This window comes from Mytilus californianus, unplaced genomic scaffold (assembly GCF_021869535.1).
Source record: "Mytilus californianus isolate M0D057914Y unplaced genomic scaffold, xbMytCali1.0.p SCAF_2, whole genome shotgun sequence".
Taxonomy (NCBI): Eukaryota; Metazoa; Mollusca; class Bivalvia; order Mytilida; family Mytilidae; genus Mytilus; species Mytilus californianus.
The window spans coordinates 139,427,987-139,450,419 of NW_026262668.1; the positions used below are offsets into that span (position 1 = coordinate 139,427,987).

Sequence of the window (22,433 nt, forward strand, 5' to 3'; positions counted from 1 at the left end):
CTTTTTCGACTAAAGTCGAAGGCTCGACAAAAATACAAACAGGCTAAAAATCACCATTTAAAAGCATAACTCCACAAGGGTTTATTTGAACACGACGGGTGCCACATGTGGAGCAGGATCTGCTTACCCTTCCGGAGCACCTGCGATCACCCCCAGTTTTGGTGGGGTTCGTGTTGCTTAGTCTTTAGTTTTCTATGTTGTGTCATCTGTACTATTATTTGTCTGTTTGTCTTTTTATTTTTGGCCATGGAGTTGTCAGTTTGTTTTGTTTTTGATCTATGAGTTTGACTGTCCCTCTGGTATCTTTCGTCCCTCTTTGAAAGATTTCTACCAATTAAGTTGACTTTTTTTTTTTAGATCTTATTGTTCTGGACATGTTTTAGCTTGTGTGAGCACTGAAGGGTAAAGATTGCTTTCATTTTGCAATTTTGTGAATTTAAAGTATAACATTGAAATGTATTTAGCTAGGCAAATTATAAATTTGAGTTGGAGTTATCTTCCTTTGTTCATGATTGTACTTTTGTTATTTTCATTTATTTTTATCACAGATTCATTCACCATGCATTACTTATGTAATTCTTAATTTAAGAAAATTCTCCTTGATAAGTATGGTAATTCAAATACAGATCATATTGTAACTTGAATATCTAAGTATAACATATCATAAATAAATTGCTTGACATTGACTGGATAGGATCTAAAGAATGACCCCTTCACTGCACTATTTTGTTTAAACTATGAAAAGTAGTGATAAACCTTGGAAGATTAGATATCAAGTCAGTATCATAGGGTTTTGATTGCATTTCATGTAATCTTTACCCAAAAACCATATCTCTTTAAGGACTCAAAAAGCCCTTGTAGTGTATACCTGAATAATTTGGCCTATACATGCACTATGTCTTCTTCTTCTTCTTCCTGGTACGAGAAAGACTCCGGTGCCGGAGTGTGGAATATCCCGGAACTGTGGCGCTATGTACATGCAAATGGCTGTCGAAAATTTTGTTATAATAAAAAAAAAAATATTTGCCACAGTTCAATTACAATTTAAAATAACATTAGTTGTAGCTTAATGTTACACATATTCACATTATGTACAGTGGCTTAAATACACTAATTAATTAGCCAGACTAGAACCTCCAAATGTTAAGGTGGAGATACCACCTTTGAAGGATTCTAGGGAGGGTGACATGCAAATTGTTTCTGGGAGATCGTTCCAGACAGCAATAGTACTTGGGGAAAAAGATGATTTAAAAAAGTCTTTATTTGTATATATATATGTCAAAATTTATGTAGGCCTCTAGTTCGCCTGTCAAATTGTGTCAGGACGTCATTAGTGACTTCGACCAACCCCCCATTAATCTTATAAATCAAGACAAGCTTAGCTTTTGTTCTACGGGATTGCAAGTTTTCCCATTTTAGTTTGTTTAACATACCAGTGACAGCACCTGGTGATCTATCGTTATAGTCATTAAAAACATATCTTGCTGCCTTACGCTGTATCTGCTCAATTTGGTTTATTTGGCTTTGTTTGTACTGATCCCAAACTTGTGAGGAGTACTCGACGGTCGGACGCACAAGTGATGTGTACGTAAGGTTTTTAACCTTACGTGTACAGTTTTTCATGTTTCTACGTAAAAATCCTAGTGTTTCATTTGCCTTTGAAGTTATATTATTAATATGGGGCCCCCAATCAAGATCATTGCTTATTGTAACTCCTAGATACTTGCTGTCTTTGACAGATTCAAGTACATGGTTATGTAATTCATATTGAAATAAATTAGTTTTCGATTTTTTAGAAATATTTATGACATAGCATTTTTCAGGATTAAATTTCATTTGCCATTCAGATTCCCAATTTTCAAGGCTCGATAGATTTTTTTGGAGTGCTTGAGACTCATTTATATTATTTGATGTTTCATAAAGTAAACAGTCGTCAGCAAAAAGATGAACCTTACAGGAGACATGCTCAGGTAGGTCGTTTATGAATAACAAAAATAAAGTTGGGCCTAATACTGTGCCCTGAGGAACACCAGAGTCAACAGCTAATTTGGAAGATTGAACACCGTTAAGCAGGACCTGCTGTTGCCTGTTTGACAAAAAATCTTTTATCCAAAGTATACCATAATAATTAAGTTTTGTTATTAATCTTTTATGGGGGACCTTATCAAAAGCTTAAGAAAAATCTAAAAGTATTGCATCAACTTGATTACCTTCTGCCAAGTATTTGGCTATGTCCTGGATGCTGTCAAGTTATCGAACATATATCTTCATGTGCCCTGTGGTTGTCTAAATGTTAGTATCATTTTTGCACACATGATTGTTAAGCTTAATTTTGACAGTAAATGTTTGTTTTCTTTACCAGATTTATTTTATTGATATTACTCCATGGCTTTGTTCTTCTATTAACAGTTGTGGCGTGATCATCAGTTCGCAAAGAATTCCCCTCATACCCTTGCAGTGAGGTGAGAGTTTTTAAGGCCTCACTGTGACTTTGAGATGAAGAACAGCAATAAAAGTGCTGTGCCTCTCCTTTTTGTGTTTTTTTGTAATGAATGTACTGATTTTGTGTCATGGACAGATACCCCATATCCTATGTTCTATTATATGCATTAAAATCTTTTAAATGAAACATTCATATGATTTTGAAAAACTATATCTTAGGCTTATAAGGCCCTGAGTGACCCGTTACCTGCTGTTCATACAAAGTTATGAAAAAAGCAAAAAAAAATTCTATTTCTCTGCTTTATTGAAAACAGCAGAAAGTTGTATGTGCATTGAACACATTAACACAATCATGATTTATCTGTTTATGTGCATTGAACACATTAACACAATCATGATTTATCTGTTTATGTGCATTGAACACATTAACACAATCATGATTTATCTGTTTATGTGCATTGAACACATTAACACAATCATGATATTAACTGTTTATGTGCATTGAACACATTAACACAATCATGATTTATCTGTTTATTCACTCGCATAATTAGAAATGTTTACATAGTAATCAGTAAATCTATACAGAATACACTATTTTCATATTACTGACTTTTTTGACTCCTGAGTATGTAATATTTGGACAGGTTACCTACTCTGTGCTAAGACCTGAGTATGTAATATTTGGACAGGTTACCTACTCTGTGCTAAGACCTGAGTATGTAATATTTGGACAGGTTACCTACTCTGTGCCAAGACCTGAGTATGTAATATTTGGACAGGTTACCTACTCTGTGCTAAGACCTGAGTATGTAATATTTGGACAGATTACCTACTCTGTGCTAAGACATTCTGGTACTCTGTTAATTAAGAGCAATAAAAACTAGAGGCTCTCAAGAGCCTGTGTCACTCACCTGTATTTACTGATGCTTTGGAAATCATGTAAAATAAGGTTAAAATCATAAATAATAGTATTAGATATTAGATATTATAATGATATCTAAGATAATAACAAAAAACTGCAAAATTTCTGTTAAATTACTAACTCAGGGGCAGCAACCCAACAACCGGTTGTCGAATTCGTCTGAAAATTTCAGGGCAGATAAATCTAAATCTGATGAACATTTTTGCCACCTGTCAGATTTGCTCTAAATGCTTTAGTTTCAGAGATATAAACCAACAAGAGGCTCTCAAGAGCCTGAATCGCTCACCTGCATTTCAGAGGAGAAGATTTTTAAATGTTAGCAAACTTGATGAAGAAATTGTGTAAAATTGTCTTTAAAGGGCAATAACTCCTTAAGGGGTCAATTGACAATTTTGGTCATATTAACTTTTTTGTAGATCTTACTTTGCTGAACATTATTGCTGCTTACAGTTTATATATATCTATAATAATATTCAAAATAATAACAAAAAACTGCAAAATTTTGTTAAAACTACCAATTCAGTGGGAGCAACCCAACAATGGGTTGTTCGATTCGTCTGAAAATTTCAGAGCTGATAGATCTTGATCAACTAAACAATTTTACCCCTGTCACATTTGCTCTAAAAGATTTAGTTTTTGAGATATAAGCCAAAAACTGCATCTGACCCTTATGTTCTATTTTTAGCCATGGCGGCCATGTTTGTAGATGGATACAAACTTCGGATACAATTTATAAACAAGATACCCTAAGGAACATTTAGTTAAAGTTTGAAGGTAATTGGCCCAGTAGTTTCAGAGGAGAAGATTTTTAAATGTTAGCAAACTTGATGAACAAATTGTGTAAAATTGTCTTTAAAGGGCAATTACTCCTTAAGGGGTCAATTGACAATTATGGTCATATTAACTTTTTTGTAGATCTTACTTTGCTGAACATTATTGCTGCTTACAGTTTATATATATCTATAATAATATTCAAAATAACAAAAAACTGCAAAATTTTGTTAAAACTACCAATTCGGTGGCAGCAACCCAACAATGGGTTGTTTGATTCGTCTGAATATTTCAGAGCTGATAGATCTTGACCAACTGAACAATTTTGCCCCATGTCAGATTTGCTCTAAAAGCTTTAGTTTTTGAGATATAAGCCAAAAACTGCATTTGACCCCTATGTTCTATTTTTAGCCATGGCGGCCATGTTTGTCGATGGAATAAAACTTCGGATACAACTTATAAACTAGATACCCTAAGGAACATTTAGTTAAAGTTTGAAGGTATTTGGCCCAGTAGTTTCAGAGGATAAGATTTTTGAAATAGTTTACGAAGACAGACGACGACGACGACAGACGACGACGGACGCCAAGTGATGGCATAAGCTCACATGGGGCCCTTTGGGCCCCCGTGAGCTAAAAACTGCATTTCACCCCTATGTTCTATTTTTAACCAAGTCGGCCATGATGGTTGAAAGGCGGGGTCATCGGACAAATTTTTTGAACTAGATACCCTAATAATGATTATGGCCAAGTATGGTTAACTTTGTCTCAGTAGTTTCAGAGAAGAAGAATTTTGTAACAGATTACAAAAATTTACGAAAAAATTGTTAAAAATTGACTGAAAAGGGCAATAACTTCTAAAGGAGTCGACTGACAATTTTGGTCATGACGACTTATTTGTAGATCTTACTTTGCCGAAACATTATTGCTGTTTGCAGTTTATCTCTATCTATAATAATATTCAAGATAATAACCAAAAACGGCAAAATTTCCTTAAAATTACCAATTCAGGGGCAGCAACCCAACAACAGGTTGTCAGATTTGTCTGAAAATTTCAGGGCAGATAGATCTTGACCTGATAATCAGTTTTACCCTATCAGATTTACTCTAAATGCTTTGGTTTCAGAGATATAAGCCAAAATCTACATTTTACCCCTATGTTCTATTTTTAGCCATGACGGCCATCTTGGTTGGTTGGCGGGGTCATCGGTCATCGACGACGGACGACAAGTGATTAGAAAAGCTCACCTAACCCTTCATGCCAGGTGAGCGAACTAGAAGCTCTAAAGAGCCTGTGTCGCTCACCTTGGTCTATGTGCATATTAAACAAAGGACACAGATGGATTCATGACAAAATTGTGTTTTGGTGATGGTGATGTGTTTGTAGATCTTACTTTACTGAACATTCTTGCTCCTTACTATTATCTCTATCTATAATGAACTTGGCTCGGTAGTTACAGAGGAAAATACTTTGTAAAAATTTACAAAAATTTACAAAATTTATGAAAATTGTAAAAAATTGACTATAAAGGGCAATATAACTCCATAAGGGGTCAATTGACCATTTTGGTCATGTTGCCTTATTTGTAGATCTAACGTTGCTGTACATTATTGCTGTTTACAGTTTATCTCTATCTATAATAATATTCAAGATAATAACCAAAAACGGCAAAATTTCCTTAAAATTACCAATTCAGGGGCAGCAACCCAACAACGGGTTGCCTGATTGGTCTGAAAATTTCAGGGCAGATAGATCTTGACCTAATGAACAATTTTATCCTCATCAAATTTGCTCTAAATGCTTTGGTTTCAGAGATATGAGCCAAAAACTGCATTTTACTCTATGTACTATTTTTTAGCCATGTCGCCATCTTGGTTCGCGGGCGGGGTCATCGGACACATTTTTTAAACAAGATACCCTAATGATGATTGTGGACAAGTTTGGTTAAATTTGTCCTAGTAGTTTCAGAGGAGAAGATTTTTGTAAAAAATTCCAAAAATTTACGAAAAATGGTTAAAAATTGACTATAAAGGGCAATAACTCCTTAAGGGGTCAACTGACCATTTTGGTCAAGTTGACTTATTTGTAGATCTTACTTTGCTGAACATTATTGCTGTTTACAGTTTATCTCTATCTATTATAATATTCAAGATAATAACCAAAAACGGCAAAATTTCCTTAAAATTACCAATTCAGGGGCAGCAACCCAACAACGGGTTGCCTGATTGGTCTGAAAATTTCAGGGCAGATAGGTCCTGACCTAATGAACAATTTTATACTCATCAGATTTGCTCTAAATGCTTTGGTTTCAGAGATATGAGCCAAAAACTGCATTTTACTCTATGTACTATTTTTTAGCCATGTCGGCCATCTTGGTTAGCGGGCGGGGTCATCGGACACATTTTTTAAACTAGATACCCTAATGATGATTGTGGACAAGTTTGGTTAAATTTGTCTTAGTAGTTTCATCAGAGAAGATTTTTGTAAAAGATCACAAAAATTTACGAAAAATGGTTAAAAATTGACTATAAAGGGCAATAACTCCTTAAGGGGTCAACTGACCATTTTGGTCAAGTTGACTTATTTGTAGATCTTACTTTGCTGTACATTATTGCTGTTTACAGTTTATCTCTATCTATAATAATATTCAAGATAATAACCAAAAACGGCAAAATTTCCTTAAAATTACCAATTCAGGGGCAGCAACCTAACAACGGGTTGTCCGATTCATCTGGAAATTTCAGGGCAGATAGATCTTGACCTGATAAACAATTTTATTACATGTCAGATTTGCTCTAAATGCTTTGGTTTCAGAGATATAAGCCAAATCTACATTTTACCCCTATGTTCTATTTTTAGCCATGGTGGCCATCTTGGTTGGTTGGCCGGGTCACCGGACACATTTTTTAAATTAAATACCCCAATGATGATTGTGGCCAAGTTTGGTCAAATTTGGCCCAGTAGTTTCAGAGGAGAAGATTTTTGTAAAAGTTAACGACAACGGACGACGACGACGACGGACGACGGACGCCAAGTGATGAGAAAAGCTCACTTGGCCCTTTGGGCCAGGTGAGCTGAAAAGGAAAAATCAAGCTTAAAATATGTACAATATTGAGGAAAATTTGTTGTTTAAAGAGTTTATTGTGTAGGAAAACATGAGACCTTCCTATTTTGGTAATTTCCATTATTTCATGTACTAAGACAATAACTAAATAAAGAAGAAGTTCCAAGTGTAGTTACAAGATTTATAGCCAAACAAAACATACCACAAGGACATAGATGTCCAAGCTTAGGGGAGATAACTCTTACAGATTTGTAAATCCAAAATCAAAGTCAGTACTATGAAAACAGACTGTTATAACCTTATATACCTGCATAAGATTATTACATAGTAAAAAAAAAATTACAAATACATAGCTTAATATAACATTGTTACTAGTTTCCCTTGTGTACATATTATTCTTCCCAAAACAGGTTTCTATCTCAGCTCTTATTGTATAAGTTATCAAACATTAGAAAAACAGTGCATCATCTATTAAAATCTTTTCTAAAAAACTTGCAATAACCAAACACTGAATGTGCAGTTTGGACAGCTCAAATTTGCTTTGTTTTGCTTTCAATCCTGTTGTAGAAATGTGAACAAAATAAACTTCCTAATATACAGTATGGTAGACATAGATGTCTATTTTGTGACTGTTGATTGATTTTAAAAATGTTACCATGATGTAGAAAACTTAATAACAGATACCTATTCTATATTGTGACTGTTGATTGATTAAATGTTACCATGATGTAGAAAACTTAATAACAGATACCTATTCAAATTTCTGTATGATTATATATAGGTGAAATAAAATGTCTGTATATACATGATGTTAAAATAAAACTCTGAAAAAAATAATGTCCATAATCTAATAATGTTGAGATATACATGTTTCTATCAATAAACAAATTATTGTAGCGACTAATGAATGAGACAATAAAAGACTAAATAAACAAAATACTTGGACATGAACAATGACAGAAGTAGTGTGTTGCTACACCTTTGCTGCTAGGCAACATAATAATAAGCCCTTTTGAGGTTATCCTTATCATTAACAACTGTTACATATATCATATCAACTATAATAACTGTACATTCATTCCCAAAGTAAAAGTAATTGGTATAGTGAAGTTAAGGACATATTATACCAGCTTGAATTAGAACATTTTTCGCTTTTATTCAGATATCTGGAGGAATTACGTTCAAAACGTTTCGAAACTACAGACATATAGGAACTTTAAAACAGTCTTTGAAACTGAAAATTACGTTAATTTGAACTTGAGTAAAATTGAGCGTTCACACTTAGCCCAATTTAGAAGTGGAATTTTACCATTAGGAGTGGAAACTGGAAGATACTCGAACGAAAGTGTAGAAGAAAGACTATGCATATTTTGTAAAAATCAAGAAACGGAAACTGAGTTCCATTTTATGTTTGATTGCCCTTTATTTATTGGATGTCGAATTGACATTTTTAGTGAACTTTTAACTGAGGAAAATTTCTCAGATTTGAATCATGCTGAAAAATTGATCTTTTTAATGACTTTCCACATAAGAAAATTAGCAAAATATATAGTTCGTGCATTTCATATAAGATGTCAGTTGCTGTATAATCCATAACATTTAAATTATTTATATTTTTAATCTAATTATTTGAACATTTCTTTTAATTTTGAATTAATTGAGAAGTAATATATTAACATTTAGTCTGTGATATTGTATAATCAAATAGGTGACTTATAGGTCAATGGGCCGGGTATAACATCGACTATACAAACTCTGAAATTGTGTTATATTTATTGATACATGTTCACAAGTCACTATAATAAACTAATTACTTACTTACTTACTATAACACCTTAAATTTTTACTATTCAAACCAGTTTACATTTCAATCAATAATAAAGTTGACAGTTCCACATCATTCAGCATTTTCACTGCTTGTTTCTTTTATCTTATTCAGAAAATAGTCCAGTTTAAATATGTAATTACATCAAAAAGTGAGTTTTTAAAGTGAGTTATTTCAACCAATTTTTAGTTGTTTTTTTATGAGTTAAGCTGATTGATCAACAGTTAAGTAGAGTAAAATGTTGTCAGTGAACAATCGACTCTTACTGTGATGTAAACACATACGCATTGTGACATCAGAAAAATGCATGAATTTGCAAGTTGTCTATTTTTAAATATGTAGCTAAATTTAAGTGTATAAGTTGTATAATTTACTGAAGTAGAAATTTTCAATTACTTTTATAGCAACAGCCTGAACTTTTGTAGAGATGTGATCTATGGATGTGCAGACATCACTTGTGTCCACTGCTAATAAAGAAACATAGGATTGAAAATGGAAATAATTGTTATGTTATATAGTGCATCAATCATAAATATAAAAGACTTGAAGAGTGTTGAAAATAGGATACCAATGTTAACTCCTGTTTATTGTAAGTACATGATTACAGAAAGACATCTCTTCAGGGACACACAGTTTGAAATTATACAGTGCAAAACACACATATTACTAGACCCAAGTCAGCAAAGTGTTAAATATCATCTGATCTGTGACTGATAACAATCTAGACCCAAGTCAGCAGAGTGTTAAATATCATCTGATCTGTGACTGATAACAATCTAGACCCAAGTCAGCAGAGTGTTAAAAATCATCTGATCTGATAACAATCTAGACCCAAGTCAGCAGAGTGTTAAAAATCATCTGATCTGATAACAATCTAGACCCAAGTCAGCAGAGTGTTAAAAATCATCTGATCTGATAACAATCTAGACCCAAGTCAGCAGAGTGTTAAATATCATCTGATCTGTGACTGATAACAATCTAGACCCAAGTCAGCAGAGTGTTAAATATCATCTGATCTGTGGCTGATAACAATCTAGACCCAAGTCAGCAGAGTGTTAAAAATCATCTGATCTGATAACAATCAAAACACTTACAGTGTTAAATATACAAATAAATAAACGGTGAACAAAGTTATCAAACCAGTGATGAACAATATATCAAAGAATACCTACAGCAGTGAATATCTATGTGTACACACAGTACAATATCATACATGTGTACTCACAGTACAATATCATATATGTGTACACACAGTACAATATAAAATCGATGTGTACACACAGTTCAATTTCATATATGTGTAGACACAGCACCATATCATATATGTGTACATACAGTACGATTATAAAATCGATGTGTTCACACAGTACAATATCATATATGTGTACACAAGGTAAAATATCATATATGTGTACACACAGTAGAATATCATATATGTGTACACACAGCACAATATCACACATGTGTACACACAGTTCAATATCATATATGTGTACACACAGTACAATATCATATATGAATATAAAGTATATGTGTTTACACAGTACAATTTAAAATCTGTGTACACACAGTACAATATAAAATCAATACATTATAAAAGAATCTATCTCCACACTTATATTTCATAATAATTTAAAAAATCAAGCTCTGATTCTTGATATATATACATAAAAATAACTACTGTAAATTCAGAAATGATTGCGATGTTTTATAAATGCCAACAATATGACTGGGTGAGTATCACAATGAACATGCATTCTCATATCCGATACATATATTTGCATGCAGATTTTCCAGAAATCGCAATAATAAATCACACGTTTTTGTCCATTCTTCAAATATTGCAATAATAAATACACACAATAATTTCTGAATTTATAGTAACTCTATAAAATAAATTTAAGTTTAAAAAATAAAGAAGTCAATTCCTTAGTTTTAAATTAAAGATCTAAGGTATTTCTTTCAAACCACTCAAGCATAGAATTAAAATTCTGTTAATAAAATTTGAACATAAAAAAATTGAAAGAAAACAGCAGTCAAGGAAACAGATTATCAATGAGATGGAGTGTACCCAGTCTCTCCTGGAGATTAATTATGGCCATAATAATTCACAAGTGTAATTCTTTTACCTGAACTCTGAATTTGTTATTCAAGTTTTTCGCAAGGATAAAAGACAACCCTGCCACCCAACCCCCAAAACAAACTGAAAATTGAAAAAAAAAAAATTACTGTTGATTTTTTGTTGTTATCAATTTTTGTGATTCGAGAAAAATTAGCTATTTTGAGGGTATCTGATTTTGTGGTTTTGTTATTTACTCTTATCAAAGTACAAAAATGTACATAAAAATTGTAATCATTTGAGTATTTAAATTTGTGGTTTCCCCCCTCTGATAAGTAGATTTTGAGAAAAATATAATGATGAAAATTTCATACAATGATGAAAATTTCATACATGCATAGTACCTATAAGAATGTATAATTTTTTGCTAACCAGGAAGTAGATTGAAGATTAGTGTAAAAATGCACTGCAAGGTATAGCATGCTCACATAATGCTTTAAACATTCCCAAGGATGGACTGAGGTAAACCAGTACATCCCCTCCTTGGGAGCAGGGACATTAGAAGAAGGGGATGGGGGTATATTGAAGGTTAATTCAACAGTATACCAAATACAAACGTATAGCCTATTACAAAAAAAAGGTATTTATAGGATCATCACTAAAGGGTTTTCCACATTATCTGTATGAACTGATTGCTAATAAATAATATACAACAACAACACATCAATTTCTATCTTTTTCTGCATAGATGCATAGGCCTAGGGGAGAGGAAAAGTTAGCACTACAAATATTATCAGTTTATCATATTTAAAGCAAGTTTTCATTTAAAGCTTAACTGGACTCTGGTGGAGGGTTGTCTTATTGGCATATCTTCTTATTTTTAAATAAACATGTGAATTTCATATAACCATGACTAAGAGGGCTCCACCATTACTTGAGGCTGAGATACATGTGACTTAGCATAAGGAATGTTTATGGTCTGCTTTTTGAATGAAGGCCTAATTGTAAATGGTCTGTGTATTGTATGAAGGCCTAATTGTCAATGGTCTGTGTATTGTATGTAGGCCTAATTGTTAATGGTCTGTGTATTGTATGAAGGCCTAATTGTTAATGGTCTGTGTATTGTATGTAGGCCTAATTGTTAATGGTCTGTGTATTTTATGTAGGCCTTATTGTTATTGGTCTGTGTATTGTATGTAGGCCTAATTTACTCAGAAATGAACCAACTCAGACCTCTTGTCAATATTTATCCCATAGAAAACAAAATCTAGGGTCCAGCAAATTGTTTTCACATTCTACAAATTTTAGTCCATTAAAAAAATCTGTTCTTCATATTAAAAACATATTTATCTAAATTCATATAAAATTTCTAAGCAGCAAAAACATCACATGAGGTTATACAAGCATTGACCTCATTTATTTCAAAATGAGTAAAAATAATTAGTAAAAGCATCTGATCAACAGGCTAATCAAAATAATTAGAGGAAAGCATACATTTAAATGAGTTACATGACAATGAAAAATTAAATGTTTAGTGGTTTCGATGACATTTTAGCTGCTGTCAGATAGAAAATATACATCTTTTGTAACAAATTTATTACAGTGAAATATTGATGGTTGTATGAAAAAATGTCTGACATATGAAAAATGTCAATATTACATGTAAATAATGAAATTGCATTATTAAGAGTTTAACGTTTCCGACGACAGACACGCTTGTGTTCTTTATGCCAATGTTCTTGTTGACATTTTACACTACAGTAAGATGTATTCCAGCAACAGTGATACATGGCCTCTTCTTCACAATTATAACACTGAAATAGAAAAATACAAATCATGATAGGTCTTCAGAGCTGTAGTACTAAAACAGTAAATTACAAATGATATGTAACCTCTTCAGCATTACAGCAATACACTGGTTGTCTATAACCTCCTCACAGTTTACACCATCAAATTGAAAAACTACAGGTAATGTCAAACCTTTTCACAGTTATGTAGCTGAAAAAACAACTACTAAACTAGACAAAGTGATGCCCCTGCACTCCACTCTGAATTAACTGTATTATAACAAAGTCAATGTAGGACTTTCTTTGAGATATTATTGTGTCTGGGAGACACAAATGATGCCCCCACAGATGCAAAGTGTTATTTTAAAATACACAAAGTTGAGCATGGGAGCACATAGGTCTATGCTTCACTGTAGAAGGAGTTATCAGGAAACGCTATGCATCTCTTATGAAAGTAAATACTCCAAAAAATGACAAAGTTCAACTATTTTCCAAAAGAGCAAATATCAATAAAAATCAAAACCCTGACCACATGCACACCTTCAATATATGTACAAACAGCCAGCAAAGTGAAAACTTCCTAGCATTCAAACTGTTGGAGTTATCTGGAATAACTATATACCCATAATGGGACGGAAGGACGGACGGAAGGACGGACAAATGGACAGACAGACAGAGATAAAACAATATGCCCCCCCAACTTTCATAAAAAAGACAAATCTAGATGGAAACCATAACCTGCACCAGAAGTGCTACCACAACACCACTAATGCAGTTCACTAAAATAGGATTTTAAAAGATAATTTCTTATAAACTAAAATAAAATGTACCCATTGTTTCTTTTTGGTCTGTGAAATAGCTTCTTTGTGTTTTTGTTGTAACTTTTTCATTTCATCCAATATCTCTGTTTTACATTTTTCTTCTGTTTGTCGTTTAGTTTTCTCTATTTCCCGTACCATGCTGGATGTTGCCCTGGAAACAGCCTGCTGTTTGTCCTCTTCAAAATCTTTCAGCAACTAATCATGAAATAGAATACAAATCATCAATATAAGAACTTTTAGTAACTTCAACCTCATAATCAAAAATAATTTTCCTCTTTGATATACATAATTTATTTTAGCATCCAGAAACCCAAATGATTGATAACAGAGAGGTAAAACACTATACACCCCTATTACTTTGTGAAATATAGCTTATAACTAATACACCCCTGTTACTTTGTGAAATAGCTTATAACTAATACACCCCTTATTACTTTGTGAAATAGTTAATAACTAATACACCCCTGTTACTTTGTGAAATAGCTTATAACTAATACACCCCTGTTACTTTGTGAAATAGCTTATAACTAATACACCCCTGTTACTTTGTGAAAAAGCTTATAACTAATACACCCCTTATTACTTTGTGAAATAGTTTATAACTAATACACCCCTGTTACTTTGTGAAATAGCTTATAACTAATACACCCCTTATTACTTTGTGAAATAGCTTATAACTAATACACCCCTGTTACTTTGTGAAATAGCTTATAACTAATACACCCCTTATTACTTTGTGAAATAGCTTATAACTAATACACCCCTGTTACTTTGTGAAATAGCTTATAACTAATACACACCTGTTACTTTGTGAAATAGCTTATAACTAATACACCCCTTATTACTTTGTGAAATAGTTTATAACTAATACACCCCTGTTACTTTGTGAAATAGCTTATAACTAATACACCCCTGTTACTTTGTGAAATAGCTTATAACTAATACACCCCTTATTACTTTGTGAAATAGTTTATAACTAATACACCCCTGTTACTTTGTGAAATAGCTTAGTGAAATAGCTTATAACTAATACACCCCTTATTACTTTGTGAAATAGTTTATAACTAATACACCCCTGTTACTTTGTGAAATAGCTTATAACTAATACACACCTGTTACTTTGTGAAATAGCTTATAACTAATACACCCCTTATTACTTTGTGAAATAGTTTATAACTAATACACCCCTGTTACTTTGTGAAATAGCTTATAACTAATACACCCCTGTTACTTTGTGAAATAGCTTATAACTAATACACCCCTTATTACTTTGTGAAATAGTTTATAACTAATACACCCCTGTTACTTTGTGAAATAGCTTAGTGAAATAGCTTATAACTAATACACCCCTTATTACTTTGTGAAATAGTTTATAACTAATACACCCCTGTTACTTTGTGAAATAGCTTATAACTAATACACCCCTGTTACTTTGTGAAATAGCTTATAACTAATACACCCCTTACTACTTTGTGAAATAGTTTATAACTAATACACCCCTGTTACTTTGTGAAATAGCTTAGTGAAATAGCTTATAACTAATACACCCCTGTTACTTTGTGAAATAGCTTATAACTAATACACCCCTTATTACTTTGTGAAATAGCTTATAACTAATACACCCCTGTTACTTTGTGAAATAGCTTATAACTAATACACCCCTGTTACTTTGTGAAATAGCTTATAACTAATACACCCCTGTTACTTTGTGAAATAGCTTATAACTAATACACCCCTTATTACTTTGTGAAATAGCTTATAACTAATACACCCCTGTTACTTTGTGAAATAGCTTATAACTAATACAGCCCTTATTACTTTGTGAAATAGCTTATAACTAATACACCCCTGTTACTTTGTGAAATAGCTTATAACTAATACACCCCTGTTACTTTGTGAAATAGCTTATAACTAATACACCCCTTATTACTTTGTGAAATAGTTTATAACTAATACACCCCTGTTACTTTGTGAAATAGCTTAGTGAAATAGCTTATAACTAATACACCCCTGTTACTTTGTGAAATAGCTTAGTGAAATAGCTTATAACTAATACACCCCTGTTACTTTGTGAAATAGCTTATAACTAATACACCCCTGTTACTTTGTGAAATAGCTTATAACTAATACACCCCTGTTACTTTGTGAAATAGCTTATAACTAATACACCCCTTATTACTTTGTGAAATAGCTTATAACTAATACACCCCTGTTACTTTGTGAAATAGCTTATAACTAATACACCCCTGTTACTTTGTGAAATAGCTTATAACTAATACACCCCTTATTACTTTGTGAAATAGCTTATAACTAATACACCCCTGTTACTTTGTGAAATAGCTTATAACTAATACACCCCTTATTACTTTGTGAAATAGCTTATAACTAATACACCCCTGTTACTTTGTGAAATAGCTTATAACTAATACACCCCTGTTACTTTGTGAAATAGTTTATAACTAATACACCCCTGTTACTTTGTGAAATAGCTTATAACTAATACACCCCTGTTACTTTGTGAAATAGCTTATAACTAAACAACTTAGAATACAATATACAATTTTTGCCTCATTTAAAAGCAACTGAAATTTCATTCACATACATGATATAGGACTAATAATAAGAAATATTGATCAATAACAATTGTAAAGTGTGCAGAACCCTGTGTATAGCTTGCTATTGCTGCTATCAGACTAAATCCATTTATCAGTAAAATTGTTAAAAAAAAAACCCACTTTTTCTTCATATGCTATTTCTTGATCTCGAAGAAGCTTCTATCAATGTATCATAACATTCCATGAAGGTTTGACAAAGTTATTGATGTCTTAAAAATTTAATCCCAGACTATATCTAAATGTTAACAGCCAAAAAAACAGTAAAATATTGAACAAGAATGCACACGCTGAAATGTCTCTCCTGCTTTACTGACCATTGATTTTATGTTGATAGTCCTAAATATAAATTTTTACTATAAGTACCACATAAACATAAACATGATCTAAGTAAATGAGGTCAAGGTCAGATAAACCAAACCTGAAATACATGTACACCTTACAATCAATTCATACACCGAATATAGTTGACCTATTGCTTATAGTATACAAGAAACTGACCAAACCATGAAAACTTTATATTGACCATTGAACCATGAAAGTGAGGTTAAGGTCAGATGAACCCTGCCAGACAGACATGTACACCTTAAAATCATTCCATGATGACCTATTGCTTACAGTATCTAAGAAACAAACTTAATCATGAAAACTTAACATTGAGCAATGAACCATGAAAATGAGGTCAAGGTCAAATAAAACCTGCCAGACTGACATGTACATTGTTAAATATTACCATACATCAAATATAGTTGACCTATTGCATACAGTATTAGAAACACAGACCAAAAACACAAAAACTTAACTTTACCACTGAACCATGAAAATGAGGTCAAGGTCAGATGACACCTGCCAGTTGGACATGTACACCTTACAATCCTTCCATACACCAAATATAGTAGATCTAAAACTTAACCTTGTTCACTGATCCATGAAATGAGCTCAAGGCCAGGTGAAAACTGCCTGACAGGCATGAGGACCATGCAAGGTTCACACATACCAAATATAGTTATCCTATTACTCATAATAAGAGAGAAATTAACATTACAAAAAATCTTTTTTCCCAAGTAGTCACTGAACCATGAAAATGAGATCAAGGACAATGAATATATGACAGACGGAAACTTCATATCACAAGGCATCTATATACAAAGTATGAAGCATCCAGGTCTTCTAACTTCTGAAATATTAAGCCTTGAAGTATTAGTTAATGCGCCGCTGGATCACTATCTATGTCTAGCTTTCTGCAACAGAAGTCCCAGGCTCGACAAAAAGGAAAAAAAAACATTCTAAAAATTTTGCAGGTCATTATTGCTTAATCATAATAAAGCTATTGGGAAAGTTTCATAAAGTTCTATGAAGTTTTGACAAATTTATATATGTCTAAAATACTTCAACCTTTTAAGAGTAGGGTTTTAGATTACAATGACAACATATACAGTCAAGTCTGGCAATTGTGTTTGTTTGTTAACAATATATATTTCTAAGTATTATTTAATTTTTTTAAAAATGTAAAATTTCTAACATTTTTCTATGTTATTTTATATTTATAATATTTCCTTGCAATTTATATTTTTTCATAAAACTCCCATTTCTTAAAGCTATTCATTCCCACATTTTGATTGAAAAGTTAATTGTCCCCCTTTTCCTGAAAGCCTCTGGAAGCCCCCAAATAAACATCGATACACACCCTATCAGCCCTCAAATAAACACAGATAAATACCCTATCAGCCCTCAAATAAACATTGCGCCCCTTTAATTGCAGATTTATTCCTGTATTGCTATGAATCTCAGTTTATGACCAAACTCAGTAAAGACACGTCATTGTTAGATTTGGTTGACACATTCAACAATAACTACTGTTATCTTGAAGATATTTTTTCGTTAAATAATCCAGAGTTCTCTAAATATACTACTGAAATTTACCCAAAGGAACTTACTTAAAATAAATCTAACATAAACAGCAGTAGTTGTCCTTTTCTAGATTTAGACACTTCAATTTCTAAAGGGAAACTCCATACTAAAATTTACGACAAAAGAGACGATTTTTCATTCCCTATTGTTAATTTTCCTTTTTTAGACGGTGATGTTCCTTTGGCTCCATCATACGGTGTTTATATATCCCAACTTCTTCCTTATGCCCGTGTGTCACAGTGTGTAGTGATGTCATAGATTTTAACGAACATAATCAATGCATCACTGGTAAATTATTAAGTCATGGTTTTCGTTACCATAAATTACTTAAAACTTTTACTAAATTCTTTCATAGATACAAAGATTTGATAAGTAAATTTGGCTGTACCTGTAGAAAACTTGTTAAAAATGGTATTTCACATCCTAAATTTTACGGTAATATTGTACTAAAAGCATGGAAATCCCTATGTGAGCCATGTAAACTCATCAAACCTTTAAACAAACTTATTAGTAAAGGTTATCTTAATAAGATCTTTGAATATTGTTTACATTGGCACAAATATCGATTTTGTCATCAACAAATTAAAACATAACTAAATTTGTATTCTTTTCGAATGGTTTTTTGGATGTATAAATACACATCCATGTTCATTTTCTATATAGAGATTGCTTTATCTATTTATAACATTATACATATTTATCATAAGGTTAAATCCAAACTATCCTACTGCCTGTCAATACTTTTATTTTGGCATTGCACAAGTCATGTCTTCTTTGACTGTCCATGGCGTTAAAACACTAAATCTCTGGGATGTGTTTTAGTTGATTTTAGTCTCTGATGCATGATTTTTTATTATTAATTGTTTTTGGCTTTTTTAACTAGCTTTCAGTAACTGCGAGTACTCTCAAATCGTACTTTCGTGTTAATTTGACCTGTTACACAATTTATAATGCATTTTTGTTAATCAATGTTTACTTATTTTGTGTTATATCTCGTCTCACTATTTTTAATATGTACCACCTTTGATAAGTATTTAGTATGACGATAAATTTTCACTGCTGTTCTCGTACTATGAACAACAAATTTATTTATTTTGTAAAAAATATCTCCGTACTCCTAACAACAAAATTATTATATATAAATTTACCTGTGTACGTTTTTTTATTTACCACCATTTTGTCCAAGGTTATAGTTGTCTTTTTGACATTGTGTCATAGATCAAATTTATTCGTTCAGCTTATGTTTACTTGCTTTTGTTAAATAGTGTGTCTTTCTATGTTGTAATGTTACACTACTATTTCAGGTTAGGGTGAAGGTTGGCACCTGTTAAAACGTTTAAACCCGCTGCATTTGTTTGCACCTAACCTGTTTCAGTGGTTGTCGTTTGTTGATGTGGTTCTTAAGTGTTTCTCGTATTTTATATAGATTAGACCGTTGGGTTTTCCTGTTTGAATTGTTTTACACTAGTCATTTTGGGGCCCTTTATAGCTTGCTGTTCGTTGTGAGCCAAGGCTCCGTGTTGAAGGCCTAAAATTGTTTACTTTTTACACATTGTGACTTGGATGGAGAGTTGTCTCATTGGCACTCATACCACATCTTCTTATTTCTATGAATACATACCCTATCAGCCCTCAATTAAATATGGATACATACCTTATCAGCCCTCAAATAAACATGGATATATACCCTATCAGCCCTCTAATAAACATGAATCAGACCCTATCAGCCCTCTAATAAACATAGATACATACCCTATCAGCCCTCTAATAAACATGAATCAGACCCTATCAGCCCTCAAATAAACATGGATACATACCCTATCAGCCCTCTAATAAACATGAATCAGACCATATCAGCCCTCTAATAAACAAGGTTACATACCCTATCAGCCCTCTAATAAACACGGATACATACCCTATCAACTCTCTAATAAACACAGATACATACCCTATCAACCCGCTAATAAACATGGATACATACCCTATTAACCCTCGAATAAACATGGATACATACCCTATCAGCCCTCTAATAAACATGGATACATACCCTATCAGCCCTCTAATAAACATGGATACATACCCTATCAGCCCTCTAATAAACATGGATACATACCCTATCAACCCTCTAATAAACATGGATACATACCCTATCAGCCCTCTAATAAACCTGGATACATACCCTATCAGCCCTCTAATAAACATGGATACATACCCTATCAGCCCTCTAATAAACCTGGATACATACCCTATCAGCCCTCTAATAAACCTGGATACATACCCTATCAGACAATTCTTTCAGGGCTTTATCTGTGTTGGCTTCATGTTCTTTTTCTATTTTATCCTGGTAATCCTTCATCTTTTTGTTGTATTTCTCCTCACAGTTACATTTATTTGAGGAATCTGTCTGGGAATGTTGTTGTTTAATGGACTGAAAATACAAAATATTGCATTTTCAACAAATTGTACACCAATGAAATTAAGACAAACAGAGCAAATAAAGCAGTTTAAAAAAGAACTGTGGATGTAACCCACTGTCCTGCTAACTACTGTTAATGAAGTATATTATTACCTCCCCTTAAACATGTTGGACAGGGATTATATTCATGTATGTGCATCCTCAAGTAGTGTTTTATAATTGTGTATTAATAAAGTTTCATCAATATCCATCACATGGACAGACAGGGTGATTCCTAATATTCCTTAAAAACTTTGTTTGCCGTGTATAAATATACTTTTTAACAATGCAAATACACCTTACATATTGTTTGGACAATTGTCTTGTTGAAGATGTTGCATGCTAGAGGTCTTTTGGTTGTTTTTGTTGTTTGGTTGCTGTCTCCTTGGAGTGTACCACACATATCCCTTTATTCATACTTTTCAGCTGGATATGCATAAGTTTTGGTTGATATCTCCCTGGTTTTGAGTGGGGTTCATGTTTCTTGGCCTTCAGTCTTTTTTTGTAGTGCTTTGAAGACTAATGTTTGTCATATTGTTGTTTTTCATCTATAATTTTGTGTGTATCTCTCTGACTTATGAGCTCCACAACTATGTAGTCAGTATAATATATTGTTACATACTTTAACACATTATCATGATGTACACATATTATTATTATAAGTTATAAGAAGATACAGTAAAAATTGTTTACATTTGATTCACATCAGTACAACACTCTAAGAGCAGGGTTTTAGATTACAATGACAATATAAACAGTCAAGTCTGGTCCATTCTGATTAAAATACACATCCAGTATTCAAGCTTTGCTTACAAGGATCTGACAAACACCGTTTTTTTTACCTCTTCTGGTAATTCTAACATTAGCCAATGACATTTCAGCATTCAAAGTTTTGAAGGTGTGTATTAATCTGAGAAAACCAGAGGATCCCACAAGGTCTTTAAAACAGAAAGTAGAATAGAGCGTTTTCAGATCCTTGTAAGCAAAGCTTGAACAGAGAATCTGTATTTTAATCAGATTGAATCATTCTGTTAGTTTGTTAACAGTATAAAATTCTATTTTTTATGTCAAAACAAAGATCTCTAAGTCATATTTTTTTTTAAATGTAAAATTCCCAACTTTTTTAGTGCTTCATATTGTACCTTTTTAATGGTTTGTGTTGCCACAGCAACAGTAGGGACTTTAGGAACTGCTTGAACTTTGTCCTCACTGGAGGTGACAATATCCTCTGCAGAATTTACCTAAAATTGTGACAATACCGACAAATTTATTATAGCCATGCAAATGGAAAAATGTATTATCACACCAATAAAAGACATTTGTTATATTAAATCAAATAAGGGTTGTTCCAAAATAGATTTTGATAGGAGGCACTCAAATTAATTACTGTAAAATCAAAAATTATTGCTATGTTTTTATTAATGAGAAAAATGTGACAGTTTCAATTTAGCAATAATAAAAACTCATAATTTAAGTTGTGAATTTTCCTTTATAAATTTTTTGCAATCACATTCTTGGCATTCGTCAAGGATTTGCAATAATAAATGCACACATTTTCTCAATTAACAGTTATTGTGGGTGGTTGTATTTTCCTTAGAATTTTGTTTGAATTATAAGTAAAAGAAAGTTTTATAATATAGGTAGATGGGGTTCAAAGAAATTGCATCCCATGTACCCCATATGTTTAATTCTGAAACAGCCCTTAACTTTTTTTTATTGTTGAGGAAATAAATGTAAGGCATGAAAGGTAAAATTGTTTTA

The 22,433-nt window shown here is 32.5% G+C and overlaps 1 protein-coding gene across 12 annotated transcripts in view; it reads right to left on the minus strand.

The window, feature by feature from the left end:
- Positions 1-2,728: 2,728 nt before the first annotated feature.
- The window catches only part of LOC127731239 (zinc finger MYND domain-containing protein 11-like), a 54,314-nt gene continuing 34,609 nt past the window's right edge, over positions 2,729-22,433 (minus strand). For 11 of the 12 annotated variants that reach the window (XM_052240246.1, XM_052240245.1, XM_052240255.1 and 8 more), the window contains 5 exons: positions 21,815-21,913; positions 20,496-20,645; positions 13,704-13,889; positions 3,202-12,900; positions 2,729-3,156 (listed from right to left, as the gene is read on the minus strand). In XM_052240246.1, the coding sequence (XP_052096206.1) occupies positions 12,778-12,900; positions 13,704-13,889; positions 20,496-20,645; positions 21,815-21,913 (558 nt within the window). In that variant the 3' untranslated portion in view covers positions 2,729-3,156; positions 3,202-12,777. The remainder of the gene's footprint in view (positions 3,157-3,201; positions 12,901-13,703; positions 13,890-20,495; positions 20,646-21,814; positions 21,914-22,433) is intronic. The other variant, XM_052240247.1, reaches the window with a different exon arrangement.